The following is a 24,105-nucleotide window of genomic DNA, read 5'->3' on the forward strand; positions in this document are numbered from 1 at the left end:
AGCAGCTGGTGGGTTTGAAGTGTTGGTTTTGTGGTTAGAAGTCCAGTACTTACCCTACACCTATTTATCATACCACACATAAATCATAGGGTTAAAAATTGAACCCTATGTTAATGCAAGTCCAGATTGCTCCCAAGATAGAAAAGAATGCACAGCACTGGTAAATGGGTATACAAACTCCAAAGATGTAGCAAGACACCCGTATGGGAGGGTAGATGGTAGGCAGTCTTTCTCAGGATACTCACAGAAACTGACTAGGTCTAGGATATCCTGGTTGCTGGTTTTTCTTGATGGGAACATGGTGATTTTAAGGGAACAGGGAGGGACCCTGGAGTAGTTACCTTTCGTATGCACTGGTAGTGCTTGTGAGAACATGCCCAGTGTTAGGCTTCTAACATCCTAGCCATAGCTATGTATTATACTGAATAAACCCACAAAGAGCTGCCATGGGCCATTACCCATTCTTTCTAACACAAACATTTTATAAACTTCTTTGATACCTGGGGCCCTGGTGGCACTGTGGGTTAGGCATTGGGCTGCTAGCCTCAACGTTGGCCCTTCAAACCCACTAGATGATTCATGGGAGAAAGATGAGGCTGTCTGTTCCCATAAAGAGTTAACTCCATTGAACAGTTGTACTCTGCCCTAGAGGAGGGTCGCTGTGAGTTGGAATTGACTCAATAGCCGGGGGTTATTTGGTTTTGGCTTTGGACCTGGACTGAGCACCAGAGGTATAACCAGTTTTTGATACAATGTGATAACGTCAATGAAATCATAGGGCCACAGCAGTGCTCATTTCAGCTTGGGAAGAGAGTTCATGGATACACATGAACTGAGGGTCAAAGGATAAATAAGCAACATTAGGTCTTTCTGGAAGAGTAGCTCACAGAAGGCCTCCAAGGTAGGAAAGCTGAAAATCAGGATGAGCCTGTCAACCTCAAACTCCAAGACTAAGAGGAACTGTAAAACTCCTGTCTTACGTACCAAAGGTCAATTTCAAGTATAAAAGAGGGAAAACCATTCTTGGCAATCAGATCCAACTCAGAGCGACCCTGTCTAGGGTTTCCTAGAAGCCACTGGTAAGTTTGAACTGCTGATCTTGTGGTTCAAACCAACCCTGTGGTCTAGTGGTGGTTAAGTGCCGTCGAGTCGGTTCTGACCCATAGTGACCCTGTATAGGGTTTCCAAGGAGCAACTAGTGAGCTTGAACCACCAACCTTGTAATTCAAACGACTTTGCATTCTGGCGCATTAACCCACAGAGCCACACCAGGGCTAGTGGTAGAGGCTCATTAAAGGCAAAGAGGTAATGCCACCGGTTTTAGGAGTGGTTGACATCAAGCTAGGCTTCTTCAGTATGTTCTGACATTAGTGATTAGTGCAGGTTTGGCTTGGCTGGGCAGAGAGCTTGACTCAAAAGGAGAGGTAGCACCACTGTGGGGCTTAGGAAGATAGCTCAATGGCCAGAACGGTCCAATAGTTTTCCCAACAGGAACTGTCCAGTAAGTTCCCTGCCTTGAGGTTGGGATAAGGATGCTCCTACGAATCTTTAAGGCCTGAGAGACTATGGTGATGGTGTTTCTGGCTGAGAGGAGCAGAACTGGAGCCCAGCAGGGCTTTATTGGATGAATGTTGAGGCCCCCAAGGATCCTTCTGGTGAGTCACCAACATGCTGGGTCTCTGCTGTAGACCTGCATCTGTTCAGGAGCCCGTGTGAATGGGTAAGAAGGGCCTTTGTAAGCTGTTGGTGTGACCTGTGTATGCCATTGTATGATATGAATGTGTGTGTCTGGGTATGACCACAGCTGTGTATAAATATTTAACTGGCCACAGGTGTGAGAGTGTGCAGTTGAGTATGATGGTATGCAAATATTTCTCTGAGTCCTAACAGTGCCTTGGAGTCCTGGTGTGGCACTGTGGGTTAATGCACCAGACTGTAAAACCATTTGAACTGAAAGGTCGGTGGTTCAAGCTCACCAGCGGCCCCTTGGAAACCCTGTCCAGGGTCACTATGGGTCGGAACCGACTCAATGGCACTTAACAACAACAGTACCTTACCCTTGGAATGCAGATTTTCCACTGCTTGTTAAATAGATGGTGTCTCCTGTCAGACCTATGACTTGTAACTGTAATGAGTGGGCGCCTGGGTTTGATTGGTGTGCTACTCCCGACCTTGCTTTTATTGGCTGTGAACCCTAGCCTCTGCAGCTGCTCTTTTGTCGACCCCCTGTGCTCCTTCCTAGTACTATCACAGCTCTTCTGTGCTCCTGTGACTAAGCTTCCCACAGGACTCCCGTTTCATATGCATCTGTCAGGGATTTCCGCCCCCTGATCCTGACCCAGGTTCCAAAAAAGAAGTGTGGTGCCTTGCTCTCTGTGCCCATTTTTTATTGCTGCCGGGCCAGTGTTGGGTCCTGCCCAGCCCTGAGAGGAGAGGTCCTAAGGAGCTCTCCACTGTCCCATAGACAGCAAGTGAAGCTGAGCTGAGCTAGTTCCCCACCGACCAAGAGCCACAGTCAGGGCATATAGCCCTCAGGGAAGGTGGTGGGCACAGGCCAGCCCACCTTTCCAGTCACTGGCCGGGGGAGTCCTGGCAGAACTCATCCATGAACTCGAGAAAGCGGCCAAACTTGGGCTGGCTCTCGCCCAGTGCAGGACGCTGCAGAGGCGGTGGGGGCTGCCCAAACACTGTTCGCATAGAGTTGCGCACCAGCTGCCGGTAGCGGGCCCGGAACTCTTTCAACAGCCGCTTGGCTTCCAGGTACTGCTTCTGGTTCACCAGCCGCTGCTCCGCCCGCCCACACAGGATGGCACCTGCAGGAGAGAGGCCTTGCCTGGATGCCAGCCACCTGCCCAGAGAGGCACCAGGCGCGCCCAAGTCCCATTCCACCAGAAGCAGTCTAGGGATGGGTCCAGAAGCCACGGGAAACTTAAGGGGTGGAAAACGGCAGCTCCAGCTTGGGGCAGTAGGAAATCAGTGGTGTCCCCTCCTGATTCTGTCTCAAGCTTTGGGTCACACTATGGCCCTGCTCTGCTCTGGGCCTCTGTTTCTCCATCTGCACTCCAAAAGGAGTGCAAATGCTTTCTAGGGGGTCTTAACACAGTCCTCTGTCTCCCAGCAGCAGATGGGAGTAGACTGCTGGGCCTTGGGTCCTGGCAGCTGAGGCTCCCTGGGGTCAGAGTCATACCTAGTGGAGCCTCGGTGACATTCCGGGGGTCCCGCATGCGAATCAGGATGTCATCCAGCAGCTGGGCTCGAGTCTTCCGTGGGGGTGGAATAGGGATCCTCTGGGCCTGACAGGAAGTAAGCGAGGGCATTACCCAGGTTTATGCTGACACTCATGGTGGCCTCACCCTCTCATAATCACAGCCACAAGCAGGGGCACACTAGGGGTACTGGGAGAGCAGTGTCCTTCGAGGGTCCCCAGATGACAACATCATCTGTGACTGGGGATCCCGAGGGGCTGCTGACACAGGGGAATGCTTACCTGCTTCTTGGGGGTGAAGGGCTTCTGGTAAGTGTTCATTTTGGGCTTGGAGGGGCGGCAGAGGAGCGGGTGCTTCAGTATGTGCTGTAGGGCCTGGGCATTCTTCTGGATCCCTACACGACCAGGAAGGCAAGGTGAAGTCAAGGCAATCTCCCTCCTCCTGGATGTCTCCCCTAATTGCTCCTTTCCCAAAGCTCACAGCAGCCTTGGGTGAAGGGATTTGAGAACCCCTAAGTAGAAAACAGGGCTGCCAGTTATCTCCCCAACCTGGTGCTGTGCCTGACATTCCATCACTCATTCAGAGAGTACTCGTCTCCTGTGAGCACAACTCTTAATGGAAAATTAACACTGGAGCTGGGAAAGGGACTGAATTCACTGTGACCCTTTGAACCTCAGGGGATTACCCTACAGGAACCATGATACCCTAAAGAGCTGAACAGCATGCCAGTTCTTTTGGGAGCACAGATACTATTAGCATATCAGTCTGCAATGAGGGGTGTAGAGAGGGAGCAGCTTCCACTGCCTCCGTCTAAAAGGGTCTTAATTGTGCAGCCCAGACTGAGTTGGAATCTCTGAACAACCTTGGCTTCTCAAAAGCCAGTGAAGTATCAAGGATCAAGCCTATCCTCTCAGTGCACAGGGTGGATAGGGACAGGCAGCTGACTACCTAGAATGGAGGTAACAAGGGAGCTATGAAGCATGAAGTGGCTGGCTTACAAGTTTTCAAGAGGGAGTATAGTTTCAGAGAGAGGGGGGAAAGGTCCAGTCTCTGCTGAATAGTTTTCATCAGGTCTAGATGAGTCTGGTGAAAGGAGATGGGGATAGGATTCTTTAGATTCAATTGTGAGTAATTGTTATCATGACTAACTGTAATTGTCACAACTGTAAAGGTAGAAGTTGTGTAACATAAAAGGAGTAGTTAATCTTACATTCCAGGAACAGAGGACCCCTAGGACCATCAAGAGTGAAGAACATGAGTGGACTGTGGGATCCTATCCAGAGAAACAGCGACACCAAGATGGAGGCAGAGGTGATGGCATGGAGAGATAGAGCAGAGGACTCTAGACTTATGGAAAGAGAAAGACTGTGTGCTGGTGGTTAGGAGGCTGGCTTGCAAACTGTGCCCCATGGCTGTTTAAATGTTGATATATTCCTACATGGTTTTTGTGTGCATCAAAAAGAACAAAAACAAAGTGGGACTAGAGGCAAATACTATTAACTGATGGCACACAGAGGGGATTGTAATCATTGCAGTGAAACTAAATACAATTGGTTGAATGCAAAACTGATGTTCTGCCATGTAAACCATCCCTCAATTCACAATAAAAGCTTTATTTTTAAAAAAGCCAATAAAGGCCTAGGCCAGGTCAGGAGTCCCCTTTGACATTTAAGATGGACAGCACATCCTGGCTAGGAAAAGAAACCTTGGCTCCAACCTTAGCATGACCCTGACTTGCTCTGGGCTGTGGAGAGGGCCCTTTGTCCCATAGTAAGCCTGCTCACATACCCTTTGGTTCAATGAAGTCTGAATCGGGCTGGACTGTCAGTAGGTCCTCATAGCCGTTGTACTTTCTGGGGAGGGAGGCAGATGGGAGCTTCCTCCGAGTCCTCTTCACCTCTTTAGGTGCTGTTGATGGTCGTCTTTGACCTTCCTCCTTCACCGCTGAGTCATCCTGGATGGAGGTAGGTAGCCCACTCACCTGTGACCAGGAAGAAAAACACATTCATTCCATTAACACTGGAGTCTAAGACTGAGCTCTGTGTTGCTCCCTAAGCTGGGCCCTGGGGACAGTGGATGCCCTCAATAGTTTGCAGACTGGTTGAGAGGAGACAGACCTGAAAATAGACAATGATCATACACTTTAATAAGTACAGTTACAAGGAAGCACAAGAGTTTGGATGGGCCCAGAGGAAGCACTAACCCAGGATGATGGACTAGGAAGCTTCCTGGAGGAACTAGTAGGACGATCTCTGGGCAGACGTAGTAGGTGCAATGTGGTGATGAGAAAGGATAGTTTTGAAGGCAAGGAATAGCCTAGGCAAAGGTGCAGAGGTAAGATACAGCAAGGGACATTTTGGGGAACTAGGAATTGGTATCACTGGAGTGCAACATGCAGAGTCGTCAGGCAGCTGGGTCAGTAAACAGATCAGTTGTTATTAACTGCTGTCCAGTCAGTTCAGACTCTTGGTAGTAACCTTACACATAACAGAGCAAAATATTGACTGGTCCTGGGCTGTCATAAGCATTGCTATGTTTGAATCCATTGTTTCATGTCACCTTCCACTTTATCAACCGTGATCTCCTTTTTCATGATTTATCCTAGGAATACAAGGTTGGTTTATGACAATTAATGTGTCAATAGAATAAAGGACAAAGAGCACATTATCATCTCAGTGGATAGAGCAAAAGCACTTGACAAAATCTAATACCCCTTCATGATCAAACAATCGTCCCTCCCCCCATGTCATCTCCTCACATGTGCATCCTGTACTGCTCTGTTTCTGACAGAGATATATTGCTAAAAAAGAGCAGTACGTGATGTGCATGTTTGAGTAACAGGATTACTTTTGGACATACAATTCCTTTCTTGTCTATTATTTTCCTTTCAGCTAACTCAATTGTTTATTTTTAATACTTATTGTTTACACTCTGCCTTGTTCCAAAATGACTGAGATAGTTCATATAGATCTTCAATACTGTGTGAATGTATATGTCACTATATCATCTGTGAAAGAGATGGATGAGTAGTTAACATACATGCAAACAGAGAAGTGGGTAAACAGCCATCTCCTTGAGTGTGTCAGTAGCCCCTCAAATTATAAATATCTGGCAGTGGCAAGACTGTAGACAGAGATCAGTCAGGGGGAAATCAGTACAAAAATGAAGTTTAAGGGGGCCCATTACCTCATCCAGCTTTAGGTTCCCCTTGCCTTACACACCACCCCTGTTCCACTGACATGGACCTGGTTGTTTCTCCCACATGTATGATTTCATTTCCTTCTCTACTTGCACTGCATGCTGTTTGCTGTCCACATCTTCTCTTCATTAACTCCTAACTCAGCCTGTAAAGCTCAGCTCATCTAAATTTCTCCCAGAAAGCCCTGGACTGGGGTAGGAGCATCCCCCTTCCTTTAGGTTTCAAGCCCTTGGACTTTTCTCCATCTCAGGACTGACTCCGTGTGTTGTTACTGCAAATCTACATCATTAGATTGAGAATACCTTGAAGGCAGGACCAGTGTCTGATCTACTTGTGTTCGCAGGCTCCAGAGAGCAGCAGACCCTTCTCAAAAACTGATCAGAACCATGCCCCAGCTACACTCCAGATATTGCTAATGTCACAGGGCCATGACCTGTCCCTCTGTGTGTCCCTTGGGTCAGTGGAACTAGACAGGATACGCAGACCCTGCCAGGGTGCCACCTTCTGGTTTCTAGACCTGTCATGTGTTTGTCCCCAACCACCCACAGCCTCACAGTCATTGAAGGGTTACCCAGGGACATGCAGGAGCTGGAAGAGGTAGGCAGGGTCAGGTGGTTCCAGGCACCTGGGTCAAGAAGATGGACTCGATGCTCTTGGTGTCCTCATCTGACAGGTGCTCTGGGCTGCCGTGGTCAGCTACATCACTCAGGTGGGACGTGCTCTCTTCACTATGCACGGTAGAGTCGGAGCGGATGGCAGGCAGTGGCACAAAGGTCTGGTGGGCTGTGGAAAGGCCCTCGGAGCCCTCCATGGGCATCTCTGCATCCACAGAAGTGCTTTTGTCAGTGAGCAGCTCTTCGGTGAGCTCTGCCCTTGCCTCTGGCACATCCCTTTTCAGAGACTCGACAGCGGTTATTACACTTGGGTACTGGAGCATCAAGGGCTGTTTCGGCACCTTTGGGATTTGGGTTTTCACCTGTAATGAGAGAAAGGCTAGGCTGGACTTGCTCCCTAGTAAGGGGGTCCCTCCTTTTGGACTTCACCAGTTTAGGACCACTTGGTATAGTGGTCAAAGCACTGGGTAAGGACTCATAAGGGAAGGATGGGGAGAGGGAAGTCATACTTATTGGGCATCTATGATGTATCCCCATGCATGGCATGGGCTGTTTTCTTAACACTAAAAACTACCTGTGAATAAAGATGAGGAAACCAGGCTCAGAGAGGCAAAATGACTTGTCTGAGATCACTGAGTAATTCAGGCAGAGTATGGGCTCTCTCAGTCCAATCTGGGGCACCAGGCCTCATTCTTCATCTCTGACTCTTGGGTTCTGGCCTTCGGTCTAACATAGTGCCCTTGACTCTCCTCAGGGATGCTCCTGCATTTTCTGGAAGGCAGTACCACTGGACCTCTGCAGGTCCCTGTGTCTTGTATAAAGATTCACAAGGCAACTCTTTCAGGCCCAAGGTTGAGAAAACACCTTCTTTTCCTGCTGAGCTAGCTGTTCAGTTACTGACCACAAGCTTGTCACATGATCATCCTCCTTGCCTCTCCTGTCAGGTGGTTTAATGTGTAGTCTGGTGGCCACGTGTTCAATTTCCTTCAAGCAGGCTTACTTTTCTTGCCTTCCCCCACCTTATTAAGAAATAAATTTTTTGTAAAGGTGTTTGGTCCCTTTTTACAGACTGTGTCAGTGTAGTGTAAAGATCTGAAGCAGTGCAGTTAGGAAAACAGGGCTGGATGCAGTTCCACCCCTTTGAGCTTCCATTTTCTTGTCATGCCTGGATTGGGTTGCAAAGGAGATGCTGTGGACAAATGTACTTAGCAAACTTGTGAGTGTGAAGGGTGGTTATTTTAAAATATGTTTGTTTTCAAGAAATGATTTCCTTTTTGAAAAGATGTAACATTTCAGTGTTTATACTTGAAGCCTGAGGAACTCAGAATCTTGTTTTGAAGCCTATGACAGAGGACAGGCAGCACCATGTTTCGATGCCCAGAAACCTAATGCCACCACTGCCTAGCTGGTGGGGAGGGGACATGACCGCTCCCCCCACAGATCTGTGGGATGGAGGAGTACTAACGGTACTCTTTGGTCTGTCTTTATCCCACCACTCCTGTAGTCTAATTGGGCAGACACTGATAGTGATTGGTGGGCTGGAATGCTATGGTGGTGATGTGCTGTTAATTTGGTTCCAGCTCATAATGACACTGTTTAGGGTTTCAAAGGCTGTAACTCTTTATGGGAGCAGAAAGTCTCATATTTCTCCCTTGGAGCAGTTGGTGGATTTGAACTGCTGACCTTGCGATTAGCAGCCCAATTACACTACCAGGGCTCCTTTGAACATAATATTGTTGTTAACTGCCTTTAAGTTGGTTCCCACTCAGTGACTGGTGAGTATAAACCACCAATCTTGTGGTTGGCAGTCCAGTGCCCACAGTTTACAAGAATGTGGTAATTAAGGAAGTAAGCAAGAGAGGAACAAATTTGCAAAAAAAAAGAATTTTCTTTGTGGCCAATCCCAAAACACACTGCCATCAAGTCAATATAGTATGACTCATAGCAACCCTCTGTATGACTTCCAAGACTGTAAAAATCTTTACAGGAGCAGAAAGCCACCTCTTTTTCCAGAGGAGTGGCTGGTGAATTCAAACTGTTGACCTTGTGGTTAGCAGCCCAATATAAACCCACTATGCCACCAGAGCTCTGGGGGCTGGATTGTTGTTAAGTGCTGTCAGTTGGTTTCAACTCATAGCGACCCTGTATAGGGTTTCTGAGGAGCAGCTGGGGGATTTGACCTGCCAACCTTGTAGTTAGCAGTCCAGTGCTTATCTTACAGTACCACACCAGGGCTCCACATTAAGCTGTAGATACAGCTAGAACTTTTCAAAGCGATTGCCTATGAGTAGCTGAAGTGCTAGATCGCTTGTGTAAGTTACTCCATGAGATCCTCACACTAAATCCCGGGTGAATCTATCACCAGACCCTACTAACACAGGAGGAAGCCAAGGCTCACAAAGCCTAAGTGAACTTGTCCACAGCCTTAAAGCTGCTAAGTGGCAGAGCCAGTTTCAAAGTCAGATTTTCCTGTCAGTCAGGTCTGTGATTTGGATGGCTATGATGGATGCCCGCTCTGGGCACAGTCACTTCACTGGCATAGCCAATGCCAGTGGGATTACTGGCATCAAATGCAAGTTGTTTTATCTGCTATTTGTATTCTCAGAGGCAAAGGGCTCACATAGCTTCTTAGCTGCATGTTGGCTGGGTCTGGGTCTGCTCTGGAAGGTTCCCCAGTTTCCCCTGCTCTGTCTATGCCTATATATAAGGGGAGGGCATGCAGTCCTTATCCCTGTAACTGACTGGGTCAGGAGTCATGGAGGAAGGAGTGAGAGAAAGACAGAGGCCAAGGAGTCTGGTCCCACTAGGGAGATGTAGGCATGGAGTAGGAAGGCATTGCGTCTGACCTGGAGTCAGAGCCACACTCTTAGTCTACCCTGAATTGGAGGTAGCAGGTGTTTGCCCAAAGTGCTAAGGCAGTTATTTGTTTCTCATTTGGCTGTCGTGATTTGTGTTTCTCCTCTGCTAGAGCCTTAGAAGGGCAGAGGGGCAGAAGCACCCTGGATCCCAACAGTAACTCCTCACTAATCACTTCATGTCTCAGAGTCTGTTTCTTCGTCAGTACAGCGCCTAACTCAGAGTCTGAGGTTGACGAGATGGCATGGGTGCTTTGGAAAGGGGAGCACACTGTAGATGTATTCAGCATCTGGCTCACTCGGACTTGCCTACTTCCCTATGAGGCTGATGGAAAACCAGGTAGTAGGATCTTTAGATAGGGGCAACAGCCAAGGAGGAGGAGGATGGGAACCCTTTGAAGTACTTCCATTTCTGGATTTAAATGCTTGCTGTGATACTCTGAGGGAGCCAGCCAAAGGGAAGAGCTTGGCTGAACAGAAAAAGGTGTGAGGAAATAACTATTGAGTTTGAGGGATGAGTAACACTCAGTCCAACTTCTAGCTGTAGGAAGACCCACTATGTTCAAGAGGGAGGACTATTTCACAGGAATTTCTAAAATTCTCCAGATAGGACAGGGATTAGACTTACATTATGGCATCTCAACAGGCAGGTCTAAGATCACTGGCTGGGAGAGTTATGGAGAAAACAGATTCCTTTAGCCTAAGGAGCACTGCCATAAGAGTCAATCTAGCCCTGTAGCAGCACTCATGACTGCCACGATGACTGGCGTGTGCACTGGCATGAGGCTTTGGGCTTGACCGTGTATTTTCATAACTGCTGTTTTAGCCAGTCCCCTCAGCAGCTCGGGGAGGTTTTAGAGGAGAAACTGAAGCACAGAGAGATTAAAATCTTGCCTGAGGTGAGGCAGCAGTGGAAGGTGACAGACCAGGCTTCTACCTGGGTTCTCTGACTTCAGAGCTAATGCTCTTTCCAAAGCTCCTTCTCTGAGCCTCAGTTTTTCTGTAAAATTTGGGGGTCAGAGTCAGTGACCTCCAAAGTTCCTTGCTTCCTGCTCTTTTGAGGTCTCTGACTGATTGTCTTGTTCCTCCTTGTTGTAGATCTGTATTTACCAGAGCAAGGGGAGGAGAAGACAATATGAACATAATGGAAGGCTTCCAGGCATTGGGGGCTACAGTAGCTCCCTCCAGGTCACACATCGAGGAAGGCTACACTCCCTCTGGGTTTGAGGGTCCTGTGCTTAGAAGTGTTACCTTCCGCGAGTCCTTGCGAGACATCAAAATATGTGGATGCTTAGCCTTTACCATCTTCCTTCGAATTAAGTGGATCCCCAGTCGCTCCTGGAGGAAACTCTTTAGCAATGGTGGAACCCCTGGTGCCATGATGGGAAAAGGATAAGATTAATGTTAACCGACGTTTGCTAGGGACTTCTGCGTGCCAGACACTGCTCTCATTACATGGATTAATGTAACTTATCCTCGTGTCACCCCTAGGAGCTCCCTACCTGTATTATTAGCATTCAGTTTGGTGAGGCAAGTGAGGCCCAAGGCAGCAATGATGAGATACAAGAGATCAGAACCCCACTCTACCACTCGAGGCCCATGCTTCCAGCACTGTAGGCTCCACTGATGTAGTAGCCCCTGCACCAGGGAGCTCTTGGCCCCATGCTCCTCCCCAAATGGGAAGCAGAAAAAGCAGTCACAAGAGACTTGTTCCACAGGGTAGAGTTCAGCTGAAAGAGCTCGTGCAGGATTGAGCTCATTCTGTGCCTGTTACTAGCTCTTTCATGCTGTATGAATCTCTTGAGTCTCACTCAGTTTGCTCCGTGTATAATGCGGGCAGTAATGCCTGCCTTACCAGCCGCTATCAGGATGTTGGAAAGCTGGTGCTCAGCAGAGCCCTCTGTCTTCATCTCCCAATGTACTATGAACCTCCTCCCCCCAATGAGGTCACAAAGAGCCAAGGCCTGGGAGCACCCACACTGTTCCTTGGGTACTGGGGTGTGTGGGGCCAGGTTTGTGGGCACTGTACCTCGTGTATGGGTCACCAAAGGGTTGTTATGAAAGATGAGCTCGCAGAGAGATGGGAAGAGGGCAACTGGCAGCAAAGCATCCTCCTTCACGATCTGTAAAAAATGCCGGAGAGACCACTGGGCTGAAACCACCCCTGGCCTCTGCCAGGCGCTTCCAGGTCCCATACCGCAGGCTCGGACTCGTGAGAAGCAGCTGTAGCTAAGTTCACCACTGAGGAGTGCTTTATCCCTGTAGTTTCCCCTGCTTACACCCAGAAGGCCTTGCCCGTCCTGTCTGAAATTCTATCATCACTGTTTCATGTTTGAGAGTTAAGAACTCTCCCTTCTTCACGCTGGATATGGAGATATTGGTGGTAAAATAATAAGAACAAACATGTATTAATGTAACTTACATAGCATTTTTATCAGTGTTGTTAAGTGCCATCAGGTCGGTTCCAACCCATAGTAACCCTCTATGGGGTTCCCAAGGAGCAGCTGGTGAACTTGAACTTGTAGTTCAAAACAACATTAAACCACAGCGCCACACCAGGACTCCCCCTGTTGTTGTTGTTAAGTGCTGTTGCGTTGATTTCAACCCATAGCGACCCCATATAGGGTTTCTGAGGAGCAGCTGGTGAGCTTGAACCACCGACCTGTTGTTGTTGTTGTTAAGTGCCATCGAGTCGGTTCCGACCCATAGCGACCCTGTACAGGGTTTCCGAGGGTATAAATCTTTAAGGGAGTAGAAAGCCTCATCTTTCTCCCACGGAGCGGCCGGTAGTTTCGAACCACTGACCTTGCGGTTCACAGCCTGATTCGTAACCACTACGCTACCAGAGCAAAGTAGCCCTGTTTATTACAAATCATTGTAGGTTACCGGGATGTACACAAGGATTTTGCACCCTCCGGTGGCCAGTGGTGGGCCTACGCTTGGCCAGATATCTTATTCTGGAAGCACTGGTTAGGGTGTCATTCCTGTCACACCTGGATTCTCCTCTTCCCTGCCATCCTGAAAGATTGGTGCTGGCTCATACTGTACAATGCAAGACCAGGGACATGGCCACAGTAAGGTTGATCCAGGGCTAGGAGCAGCTAGAGTCCAGCATATGGTCCAGGGTTACTGCAGACAATGCTGATACGGTACCCAGCTGGCCACTGACCTGTAGGAGTCTGGAAATTGGGCTGGGCATTGCCTTTGACTTCAGGCTACAATTTGTCTGACATGTCCTTGACCTTGTCATACCAAGCCACTATACACACACCCAGTGTGTCACCAGTTAACTCCTGATGATCCCCTTCCCTGAGACCTGTCCTAGGTACTGTGAGATGATGGTTAGGGAACAGAAGATTACTCCTTACCATCTAAGGGATAACCAAGGCCATTGGTAAGGGAGGGCTGTTTGGGACCCAGAGACCACTTGACCCTGTGAAGCCAGCCTACAAGGAGTGGCTGGGTGGCCAAACCAGCCTCAAACGGCAAAATCACAATTCTTGTTGAGCAGAGTGACTGGAGCATCTAGGGACTATCTTGAGGGGGGCAGTCTATTAACAATGGAATACTGTCAGAACCATCTGAGGGGCTTGGAGTGGGGCAATGGTGTTGGCAGAGGTGTTGGGTCGGATGAAGAGGTAGGCACTTCAGTTTGGCTTCCACTGGGCAATTAACTTATATGCTCTCTTTCAATTTTGTTCATTCAGTCAAAAAATAACCCCTAACTGCTTACTACGTGCCAAGCACTATGTTGGGGATGAGCAAACCAGATCTCATTTTTGCCCTCAGGGAGCAGTGACTAGTGGGAGAGAAGCACGGGAGAAGAGGAACAACTATGGTAAATGCAACAAAATAAGCCGGCATTAAGAACTAGGGGGAGCTGGCCCAGAAGCGGGGCTAGAGGAGGCTGTGTCCTGAGATCTGCAGGGTGAAAGCCAAACCTAAAGCAAGCCCACCGCCACTGAGTCAATTCCAAGTTATAGCGACTCACAGTAATATAGATGTGAGTAGGTAATTGATGAATGTATAGGGGGTAGCGTATGTGACAGAGACAGCAATGCATTTATTTATTAAACCATTTCCTCTACTTCCTGGGCACACAGCTAGACTGTCTCTGAGTCTCTGGCAGCTAAGTAAGATCACGTGACTCAGTTCTTGCCAATGCAATGTGGGTGGAAGTGGTAAATGTTACTTTCAGATACAGCCCCTTCAAAACCTCCTACAGGATCCTTTACTTCTCTTACTTACCACTTGCACTCAGCCCAACCATCTAGCTTCCAGATGTATGAATCCAATAAAGTACTCTTAAGACCCAACAAGAGTCACAAGCCAGAGGGACCTGGACCCCAAATAATAATCATGAGGAAGGGCACGTGTGGAACATGAACGTCCATGTTCGTAAAACAGGCAATGAACTTCTATTATGTTAATTCAGATTTTTAAGTTTGTTGCAGCAGCTAAATATGTTCCATGCAAAGAGAACCATGTATGAAAAACCTCTTGATAAGGAGCTCTGGTAGCGTAGTGGTTACGAATTGGGCTGTGAACCTTAAGTTCAGCGGTTCGAAACTACCAGCTGCTCCGCAGGAGAAAGATGAGGCTTTCTACTCCCGTAAGGATTTACACCCTCGGAAACCCTGTACAGGGTCGCTATGGGTCGGACCCGACTCGACGGCACTTAACAACAACAACAACAACAACAAGGAGGAGAAAAAGAAAGAAGGCCAGAAAGAGGGTGTGTGGTACATAGATAGAGGTTGGAAATGTGAGTGGGACCAGACCAAATCTTGTTCAAGATTTCAGTCCTTGGGAAACCCATTAAGAGGATTTTAAAAATATGAGGACATAGATTTATCAAGATTTGGTAATGAATCAGACATGGAGTTGGCGGTGGTCTAAGTGACAGGGAAGTATCGAGAAGAACAAGCAGGTTTTGAGTTGCGTAAAACTCGATGGATAATGGAGCTATTCCCTAAGATAGGGAACAACAGAAGAGTATCATAGTTGAAGGGCAATATCATTAATTCACTTTGGATATGTACCTTTTAGAGATACCTTTGAGACCTCCAAGTAGAGATGCCAAGTAGGCAATGGGTTAAACTGAAGTTATAAACTTGTGAGTCACTATTCATGGGACAATGGGTCACTAAAGCCACCCCTCAGAACAGAGTACAGTGAGTAGGAAAGGGACTAGGAGTGGGCCCTGACGTATTCTAACACTTGATGGTTAAACCAGGGCCTGGGAATCTTTTCTCTTAAGGATCAGGTAGTGAATGTTTTAGGCTTTGTGGGTCATACGGTTTCTGTTAACAACTATTCAACTTTGCTGTTACAACACAAAAATCTTGGACAGCTTAGAGACGACACCAAAAATTCAAATTAGTGTGTAATTAGTGAAAGAATAAACTTCAAGATCAACAGAACAGAATACAGACTCCAGAAATAGATCCACCAGAAATAGATATACCAAATATATGGTAAACTGGTTTTTCTTACAAAGATGCCAAGGCAATTCAATAGAAGAAAGCCTTTTAAATTAATGGTGCTAGAACAAAAAGAACACTGAATCTTATTTCAAATCACAAATAAAACTAATTCTATATTTATTGTATTTGTTAAGTGGCAAGTCAGTTCCGACTCACAGTGATCCTGCCTAGGGTTTCTGAGCAGCGGCTGTTTCTGACCTCGCAGTTCAAACCAACCTTGTGGTTGAGTGCTTATCCTACAGCGCCACACAGGCTTAATTTTAAAAGCAAAAATAATAAAATTTCTAGGAAAAAAAATACAGAAAAATGTCTTTGTGATCGTTAGTGGATAAATTCTTCACAGGATATGAAAAATAGAAACCATAAAAGAAAAGAAAATGATTAGTTGGACTTAAGATTAAAAAAAAAAAAAAGATTAAAAGTTACTTTGAAAGAATACAGAAAGGTAAGCCATAAAACGAAGAAAATATTTATAATACATATAGTTGAAAAGGACTTGTATCCATTATATACAAAGAACTCTGCTATATCAATATATGGCAAATAACCCAATAAACAACATTTTAAATAGGTACTTCATTAAAGAAAATATATGAACCACCAATAAGGATGTAATAAAAGGAGCTCAGGTAGTGTAGTGGTTACGAATTGGGCTGCCAACCTCAAGGTCAGCAGTTTAAAACTACCAGTGGTTCCGCAGGAAAAAGATGAGGTGTTCTGCTCCCGTAAAGATTTACAGCCTTGGAAACCCTGTGCAGGGTTACTATGAGTTGGAACCGACTCCACGGTACTTAACATCAACAACAAGATGCTCACAAGCTACCCATTAAAATGGCTAAAATTGAAAAGATTGATAACTCCTAGTGTTGGCAAGGATGTTGAACAACTGGAAGACCTAAATATTGCTGGTGGGGTTGTAAAAGTGGTACAACACACTGGAAAACAGTTACAAAAAAATTTTTTTTTGCTTAAAGATAAAAAGAAAAATTAAGTTAAACTTATACCTAGCAACCAGCAATTCTACTCCCAACGGAAATGAACATATATGTCCACCAAGGTCTTATCCTTAAATGACCATAACAGCTTAGAACAGAAATACTTAAATGCCCATCAAAAGTTCAGTACATAAATAAGTTTTGTGATCCCATTTTAACATTTTTTACTGTTGGGGAATTTAGTTCTATCAACTGCAAGCAAAATATCTTAAAGAGTTCCTGCATTTCAGACTTGAGTAGGCATAACTATGGGGTTTTAAGAAAATGAAACAAGACATATGTATTGAGAAAATTTGGGAGAAACACTTGGTCCTCATGTTAAATTTGTCCCATGGATGCTACATCTGCTCTTCCCTTGGGTTAGAACACTATTTCTCACTTCATTCTAATCTCATCCTTTCAACTGACTAAACCCATTGAATGAAATCTTGAGTTAATCACTTCCTTGAGAACCTTCCCTGATCCCCAATATTAGGTTGCTCTTTAACACGTAATCCATAACACTCTATTTCTTCATAATACTAAGCATACCTATACTGTGATTATTTGTCTAGAGTAAGTCTTCCCTAACACGGCAGGATCGTGCAGTGTCTAGTTCTGTTGTGCGACCTATATGGTTGCTATGAGGGGAACCGAATGAATGGGCTACAGGCTCTGCAAGGGCAAAGGCCAAATTGTACACCCAATGCCTCGCACACAGCCTGGCCATAATACTTGCTCAACAAGCATCTGGGGTTGAATGAGCGTATTCCTACTTTGGTCTGTACTCCATTCACTCCCCATCCCCAGATTACCTGTGCCTACCCACTGCCACTGCCTTTGAGTTGATGCTCATATTGACCCTAGAGGAAGAATACAACTGTTGCATAGGGTTTCCACAGAGCACCACCAACCTTGAGGTTAGCAGCCCAGCATTTAATCCACTGCTCCACCAGCACTCCTTCACTTGATTCCACAAATCTATAAAATAGCAGCATCCCATCTCCCATATTTGCTCTTGAGAAAATGGGTAGAGAAGAAGAGACCCACCTTGTTGTAGGTCAGGCTAAGGCACCTCAGCTCTGGGAAGGGTGGAGCTAGCGTCTGGTTCCGGGCCTTTAGTGAATTCACAGGAAGAATCTCAAATATGGGAGGAAGTACACATATTTTGGCTGGCTTAAAATAGAGAAAAAAACCACAAACGTCAAAGTGCTCTCATGATAAAGAAGGTGAGTCTGCCAAGGATCAACAGACCCTTCCTATAGAGTATGGTGGAAAGGATTTGTTCTAGAGAGACATTCTAGGGTCATAATGGAAAATGTCACCAAGGGTCCAAATTCTGGTTCCAAGTTCTCAAGTTCCCATGTTCCAAGACACAGGGAGGTAATTCTACAGCACCCAAAGTTGCAGCTTCAAGTTCTCTGAGGAACAGGATGAGAAAGCAATGGTGGCTAGGTGGTTCTTCAGCTCAGAGGTTTTTACTCCCACTCTGATACTCTGTCCTAGATCAGGTTATCATGAATGAGCCTTTCTATATAGTTAGGCTAACATTTTTTTCAGAAGGCAAAAGTGCAAGTAGTTGAGTTGTTGAGGGGAAGGGAATTTCCTAGTGGGCAGAGATCTGCTGGGCTAGCTCACATCTACAGTGGAGACTCTTCATTCAAGAATGAATGACCAGCCAAGCCCTGAGGTCTGGGTGTGGCTCACTGCCTGGTCACTTGTTGTATCAGACAGAGTCTCTCTGTAGAGTGTAGACTGCCTCAGGGTCAACTTATCTAATCAAGCAGAAAATGGAAATTGCTGGATTAACCATGACTTAGTTTAGTCATTGATTTCTTAAGTTTAGCTAAGGAAATTGTTGTTGCTCTTAAGTGCCATTGAGTCAGTTCCAACTCATGGTGACCTGTATAGGGTTTTTGAGGAGCGGCTGGTGAGCTTGAACCACCGACTTTGGGGTTAAAACTGACCTCGTAGTCCAGTGCTTTAACCCACAGTGCCACCCCAGGACTCCAGCTAGGAAATGACAGCCTAGATCTTGACTGGACTAATCACTAGGTCAGATGAACTAGATTCTGTTCCTAGCTCTATCACTTGCTGTGTGAACTTGAACAAGTCAATTAAATTACATTTGTTCATTCAATGAACATTTGTGAAACACCTACTTAGGAGCCCTGGTGGTGCTGTGGGCTAGGCGCTGGGCTGCTAATCACAAGAGCAGAGGTTCAAACTCACCAGCTGCTTCTCCGGAGAAAGATGAGGCTATCTGCCCCTGTAAAAATTTATAGTCTCAGAAACCGTACATAGATGGTTGTTAAGTGTCATCGAGCCAATTCTGACTCAGCAACCCCGTATGGGTTTTCTGAGGAGTGGCTGGTGGGTTTGAACTGCTGACCTTCCAGTTAACAGTCCAGTGCTTATCCTATAGCACCACACCAGGATTCCAATAGATGAGGACAGTAATATAAAGCATGCAGTTCCTACCTGTGAGGTTGAAAATCCAGGGTAAGATGAGAACACAACCTCTGAAATGAGAGAAATAGAGTGGAGGTTTTAAGAGCACTGAAGGATCCCCAGGGAGCCACCCACTGTGTGCAGTGGGATGCCTCCTGCCGGGACCCCTCCTTCTGACTTCCCAGCTCCTGGGTATATAACCAACAGAAATGAATGTTTATAGCCACCAAAAATATGTTACAGAATCTTTATTGCAGCTTTAGCCATAATAGCCTAAAACTGTTGTTGTTGTTAAGTGCCGCCAAGTCGGTTCCGACTCACAGCGAACCTGTATAGGGTTTCTGAGGAGCAGCTGGTCAGTTTGAACTGCCAGCCTTGCAGTTAGCAGTCCAGTGCTTATCCTACAGCACCACACCAGGACTCCATATGGGTAGAGGTATATATGAAGTTTGTGGAAACACTGAATTAAAAGATAATGGAATTTCTGCATGAATTTTTGAATCCCCCTTGTATGTAAAAATGCAAGCTCTACACAGATTTCTGTGCTTTATTCTATTTAAGTTAGTCTTCAATTTACAGTAAATATAAAAACAAAAGTGTGGTGGTGGCACTAGATCAATGAAACAGAATATGTAAGTGACTATTAATGGGATTTTGATTTATAATACAGGTGACATTTCTGTCTTTTTCTACTTCTGAATGTTGCCCTCCGGATGTGATTCTTGAGACCCCAATGGGACCCAGCCAGAAAGTGCAAGCCAGCCAGCTAGGGAAGGTAGAGAAAAGCAGAATCTGAGCCTCTCAATGACATTAAAGTACCTGCACCGTCTCAAACAACAACAACAACAAAGCTTTAAAGTCACTTTTAGTTGGATTTTAAAGGCATCTTACCTGATAGAAGCAGCTAGGAAGCCTGTGAAATTGTCCATGTGAGACCTCCACCTACCCAGGGAGCCACATATTTTCAGAATAAATTCTCAAGCTTGTTTCTACTCTGGGTCTATAAGGGCATCACCCACCTGTCCGGTCCACATCCTTTTTCATGGGCAGTACAGTATAGTCCGGTTGCTCATCGGAGGCCTCATACACCCACAGCTTGGGCTGCAGCGTGGACTGGTGGTGCTCTTTCCGGGGACTCCCCCTGTCTCCAACCCAGTCCCCTGAGCCATCACGTAGGTGCACCTGCTGTAGGTACGGGACCCGGAAAATCCTGTTCTGATCCAGGCTTAACTTCTTCAGTCTGCAATTAAGGAGAGTGGACAGAATCACAACAATAATTACATCTCAGGGACACACACCAGAGACTTAGGGAAACAACATGATATATCAGGCTTGGGCACTTACTCTTTTCGTGTGACCTTGAGCCACTAACTTTTCTCTCTGGGCCTCAATATCCCCATCTTTAAAATGGGAATGATAGTATTTATTAACCTTTCAAGGTTCTTGTGAAGATTCAATGAGATATAATATGTACGGGGACCTGGCACAAACTAGTTCTTAGTATATATGGTAGTTGACACCAAAGAAAAGGTGTGGTGCTTTGTGGGGTTAATGCACTGGACTGTAAAGTCAGTTTGAACTGCAAGGTCAGGGATTCAAGCTCACCAGCTGCTCCGTGGAAACTCTATACAGGGTCAGATGGGTCGGAATTGACTTGAGGCACTTAACAAAACAACAAAGTTTAACTGAGTCCTGGCGTGGCACTGTAGGATACACACTGGACTCCTAATAACAAGATTGGTGGTTTAAACTCACCAGCTCCTCCTTAGAAACCCTACAGAGGGTCACTATGAGTTGGAACCAATTTAAGGGCACTTTACAGCAACAACAACAACAAAGCTTAATTATTTAAATGTCTTCATTTCCTACACTTCAACCAAACAGAATTCCTTTGAAAGGGTTTGAAATGCTTCCTCTTGTGGAACAGCAATCAAACTTCTCTTAGAAAATTCCATCCCCTGTCCTTTCCCTTTGCTGTTTCTAATCAAGTCACATGATCAGAAAGATCCTTTTCTGAATGAGCAAGAAATGACTTGCCCAAGGCCACACAGCAGGGTTAAGTGGTGGAACTGGGGTTTAAACCCAGGCTTTTTGACTTTTTGTCTTCCAGAGCAGCACTCAGGATGTGAACAAGGATAGGGGCTATAGAGGGTCCTGCAGACAGAGAACGTGGCTTTACCTCCTGAGTCCAGCCAGACTGGCAAAGCAATTGGGGTTGGAGAGTTTGTTGTCATCCAACATCAGTGTCTCCAGAGCTGGGAACCTCAAGATGTACCTCTTGCTGGTCAGTGTTGTTTCAGATGCCTCCCTGTGAGTGTAAAGATCTTGAGTCATGAGCCAGGGCAGGGTACAAGCTCCACTCTGCCCAGGAAGAAATGGAGGATAAGGAATCAGTTAGGAAGCCTAATCAACCCGGGAACTTCGCTAGCACTCAAGACGGGGCACTTTAGAAAGGGAACCCACGGCCATCGAGTAAATTCCAACACATAGTGTCTCCATATAGGGTTTCTCAGACTGTAAATCTTTACAGGAGCAGATGGCTTCACCTTTCTCCCATGGAGTGGCTGGTGGATTTGAACCTTGGGCCTTATAGTTAGCAGCTCAACGCTTAACCCACAGCATCAACAAGGATCCTTATAAAGGAAACTTCAGGTTTCATTCCTTCCTCATCTATTTCTCCAAACCCCGACAGAATGTGCCTTTCATGAAGCCCCAGCTGTGGCTCCTGGTAGAATTGAGATGGAGCTGGACCACAGTGATCTAGTTGCAATGGACAGATCTGCAAGCAGGGAGGGGAGGCAGAGAAGAGGTTTTCTGGATGTGTCTGAGATAGCTGAAAGAGAAGAGCATAGACATGTATGTTTTACATCTGCACGCTCAATCTGGAGGAAGACTGCACACATGAGCTGACGGGGCAGGGCTGGGAGGAGGAAGCACTGATAGTGCTCATAGCAAAATGCCAGGCAGAGCAAGACATGACAGAGCTGGGAAGGAGCCTTCTGCAGGCAGAACGCTACACTATTTGGGCTCAGGGCAACTCCTGGGTGTGCTAGGTCACAAGTGGTGACCAGAGGAGCACCAGGAGACTGAGCCCTTGGTATGACTACAACGTTGGTCACCACTGTGTGGGTGGATTAAGGATCATCCTTGGCCACAATAAAGCTCTCCTCTAAGGTGAGACCGTAAAGTGCACATATTGGTGTTTGAGAAGCCTCTTAGGTCCAAACTCCCTGAGATTCCCAGAAACACGAGAGTGAGATTTAAGGAGTTGAAGTCCTGGATTACACCGGTAGAGCAGGAATTGGTGGAATTTTACTAACATTCATTCACTCGACCTCATTTGTATCTCCAGGTGGATGAGACCTCTACTGAACAACATACAAGCAGATGACGCAATTACATTCTTACATTTCATCTTCCACACACCAAAATAAACACACACAGGCACAAAGACATGGTGTTGTCGTCGGTTCCAACTCATAGCGACCCACGCAGTTGTAAGAAATCGTATCATACAGAGTGATCCTTTGCTTTTATTTTGTTCCCCCCGCCCCCGCCCCAGTTTTCCCCAATGGTAACATTTAAAAAAATTATAATATTATAACCAAGACACTGACAATGCTACAACTCACCTAGCTTACTCAGATATCCCTTGTCTTACTTGTGCTTGTGTGGCAGGTGTTAAGTTTGATTCAATTTATGGCCTGTATATAGATTCACATATCCACTACCACAGTCAGCATACTGAATAGTTTCTAAACCACAAGAATCCCTCCTGTTTCCCTTTTATAACCACACTTTCCCTACTTATCCTCCCAAGCCCTGGCAATTACTCATCTGTCTCCCATTTCTAAAATTTAGACATTTCAAAATTGCTATATAAATCACAAAGTATTTAACCTTTTGGGATTGGCTGCTTCTTTTTTGTTGTTTTTTTCTAACTCAATATAATTTCCTGGAGATTCATTCAGGTTGTTGTGTGTATCCATAGTCCATTCTTTTCATTCCTGTGTATCTATCTATATTATATACTATCTATAGTCTAGTCCTTGTTGAAAGATTATCTAGCTGTTACAAATAAAGCTTCTGTGAACATTCATATTCAGGTTTCTACATGAGCATAAAGGAGCCTCTGGTAGCATAATGGTTACAAGTCAGGCTGCTAATCTCAAGGTCAACAGTTCAAAACTACCAGCTGTTCCAAGGGAGAAAGATGAGGCTTTCTGCTCCCATAAGGATTTACAGCCTCAGAAACCCTGTACAGGGTCTCTGTGAGTCAGAACCGACTTCATGGCACACCACCACCACCACATGAACATAAGTTTTCACTTCTTTGGGATACATGCCCAGAAGTGTTATTGCAGGTTGTATGGATGTTACATGTTCACTCTTTAGTTCCCAGATACTTTTAATTTCTGCATCCAAGTACCTGAGAAGTGCTGGGCCTGACTTCTGACCCCTGGTCTACCTAATCTGCATGCCATGGCCCTTTGGCTTCTCCTGTGCTCACACTGCTCTTCAGACGCTGCTTGTATCCAAGCCACCTGCCTTCACGTAGTGGGCCAGTCCCTCCTTAAAGCATTCTCTTTCCTAAACTCTCCTGCTCCCTGCCCTCAGTCCATCTGCAGACACTTCTCCTTGAACTGTGCCTTAAAGTGTTGGTGTTTGCAGATTCCTGACCTAGATTTCATTTCTTCTTAGTCTCGATACTTCTTCTGGACAATACCATCACCCACTTCCCTGGCTTTTCTGCTGATATCCCTGGCTTTAACCTCTAGCCCTCACCTCTGAGCCTCAGACCTCTGGGTCCAGCTGCCTCCTAGATAGGCTCATGTGAGGCTCCATAGATATCGCAAAGGCCTGTGTTCAAAATGGAACTGTTCATCCTTCCCCAAATCTGCTTTTCCTCCTCAATTCCCTGTCAATTCTTTCTTAGAAATAGCTTCTGAGTCCCCATGCACAATTTTCCATTCAGGTCTCATAACCTGCCCGTCAGAACTGTTCTTCAGTCTCTTTAACTGGCCTTGTTCCTCTTCCTCTCCACCAATTTGCTGAATGAATGAATGGAATGTTAAAAAAAAAAATATATATATATATATGTTTGTTGTTGTCAGGTGCCATAGAGTCAGTACCGACTCATATTATATTATATATAAGAGTCCTGGTGTGGCGCGCTGTGGGTTAATGCGTCAGACTGCAAAGTCATTTGAACTGCAAGGTTGGTGGTTCAAGCTCCCCAGCTGCTCTTTCGAAACCCTATACAGGGTCACCATGGGTTGGAATCGACTCAACAGCACTTAACAACAACAACGTATGTTTT

General features: G+C 46.1%; 1 protein-coding gene across 1 annotated transcript in view; it reads right to left on the reverse strand.

Moving 5' to 3' along the window:
- Nucleotides 1-2,571: 2,571 nt before the first annotated feature.
- XRRA1 (X-ray radiation resistance associated 1) overlaps nt 2,572-24,105 on the reverse strand; it is an 81,864-nt gene continuing 60,330 nt past the window's right edge. The window contains exons 7-17 of the mRNA XM_006875432.1: nt 20,965-21,093; nt 19,805-20,025; nt 18,816-18,856; nt 17,385-17,510; nt 11,904-11,997; nt 11,126-11,244; nt 7,031-7,381; nt 4,995-5,187; nt 3,488-3,600; nt 3,188-3,293; nt 2,572-2,813 (exon numbers count right to left, since the gene is read on the reverse strand). Of these exons, the coding sequence (XP_006875494.1) occupies nt 2,572-2,813; nt 3,188-3,293; nt 3,488-3,600; nt 4,995-5,187; nt 7,031-7,381; nt 11,126-11,244; nt 11,904-11,997; nt 17,385-17,510; nt 18,816-18,856; nt 19,805-20,025; nt 20,965-21,093 (1,735 nt within the window). The remainder of the gene's footprint in view (nt 2,814-3,187; nt 3,294-3,487; nt 3,601-4,994; nt 5,188-7,030; nt 7,382-11,125; nt 11,245-11,903; nt 11,998-17,384; nt 17,511-18,815; nt 18,857-19,804; nt 20,026-20,964; nt 21,094-24,105) is intronic.

This window comes from Chrysochloris asiatica, unplaced genomic scaffold (genome assembly GCF_000296735.1).
Source record: "Chrysochloris asiatica unplaced genomic scaffold, ChrAsi1.0 scaffold00326, whole genome shotgun sequence".
NCBI lineage: Eukaryota > Metazoa > Chordata > Mammalia > Afrosoricida > Chrysochloridae > Chrysochloris > Chrysochloris asiatica.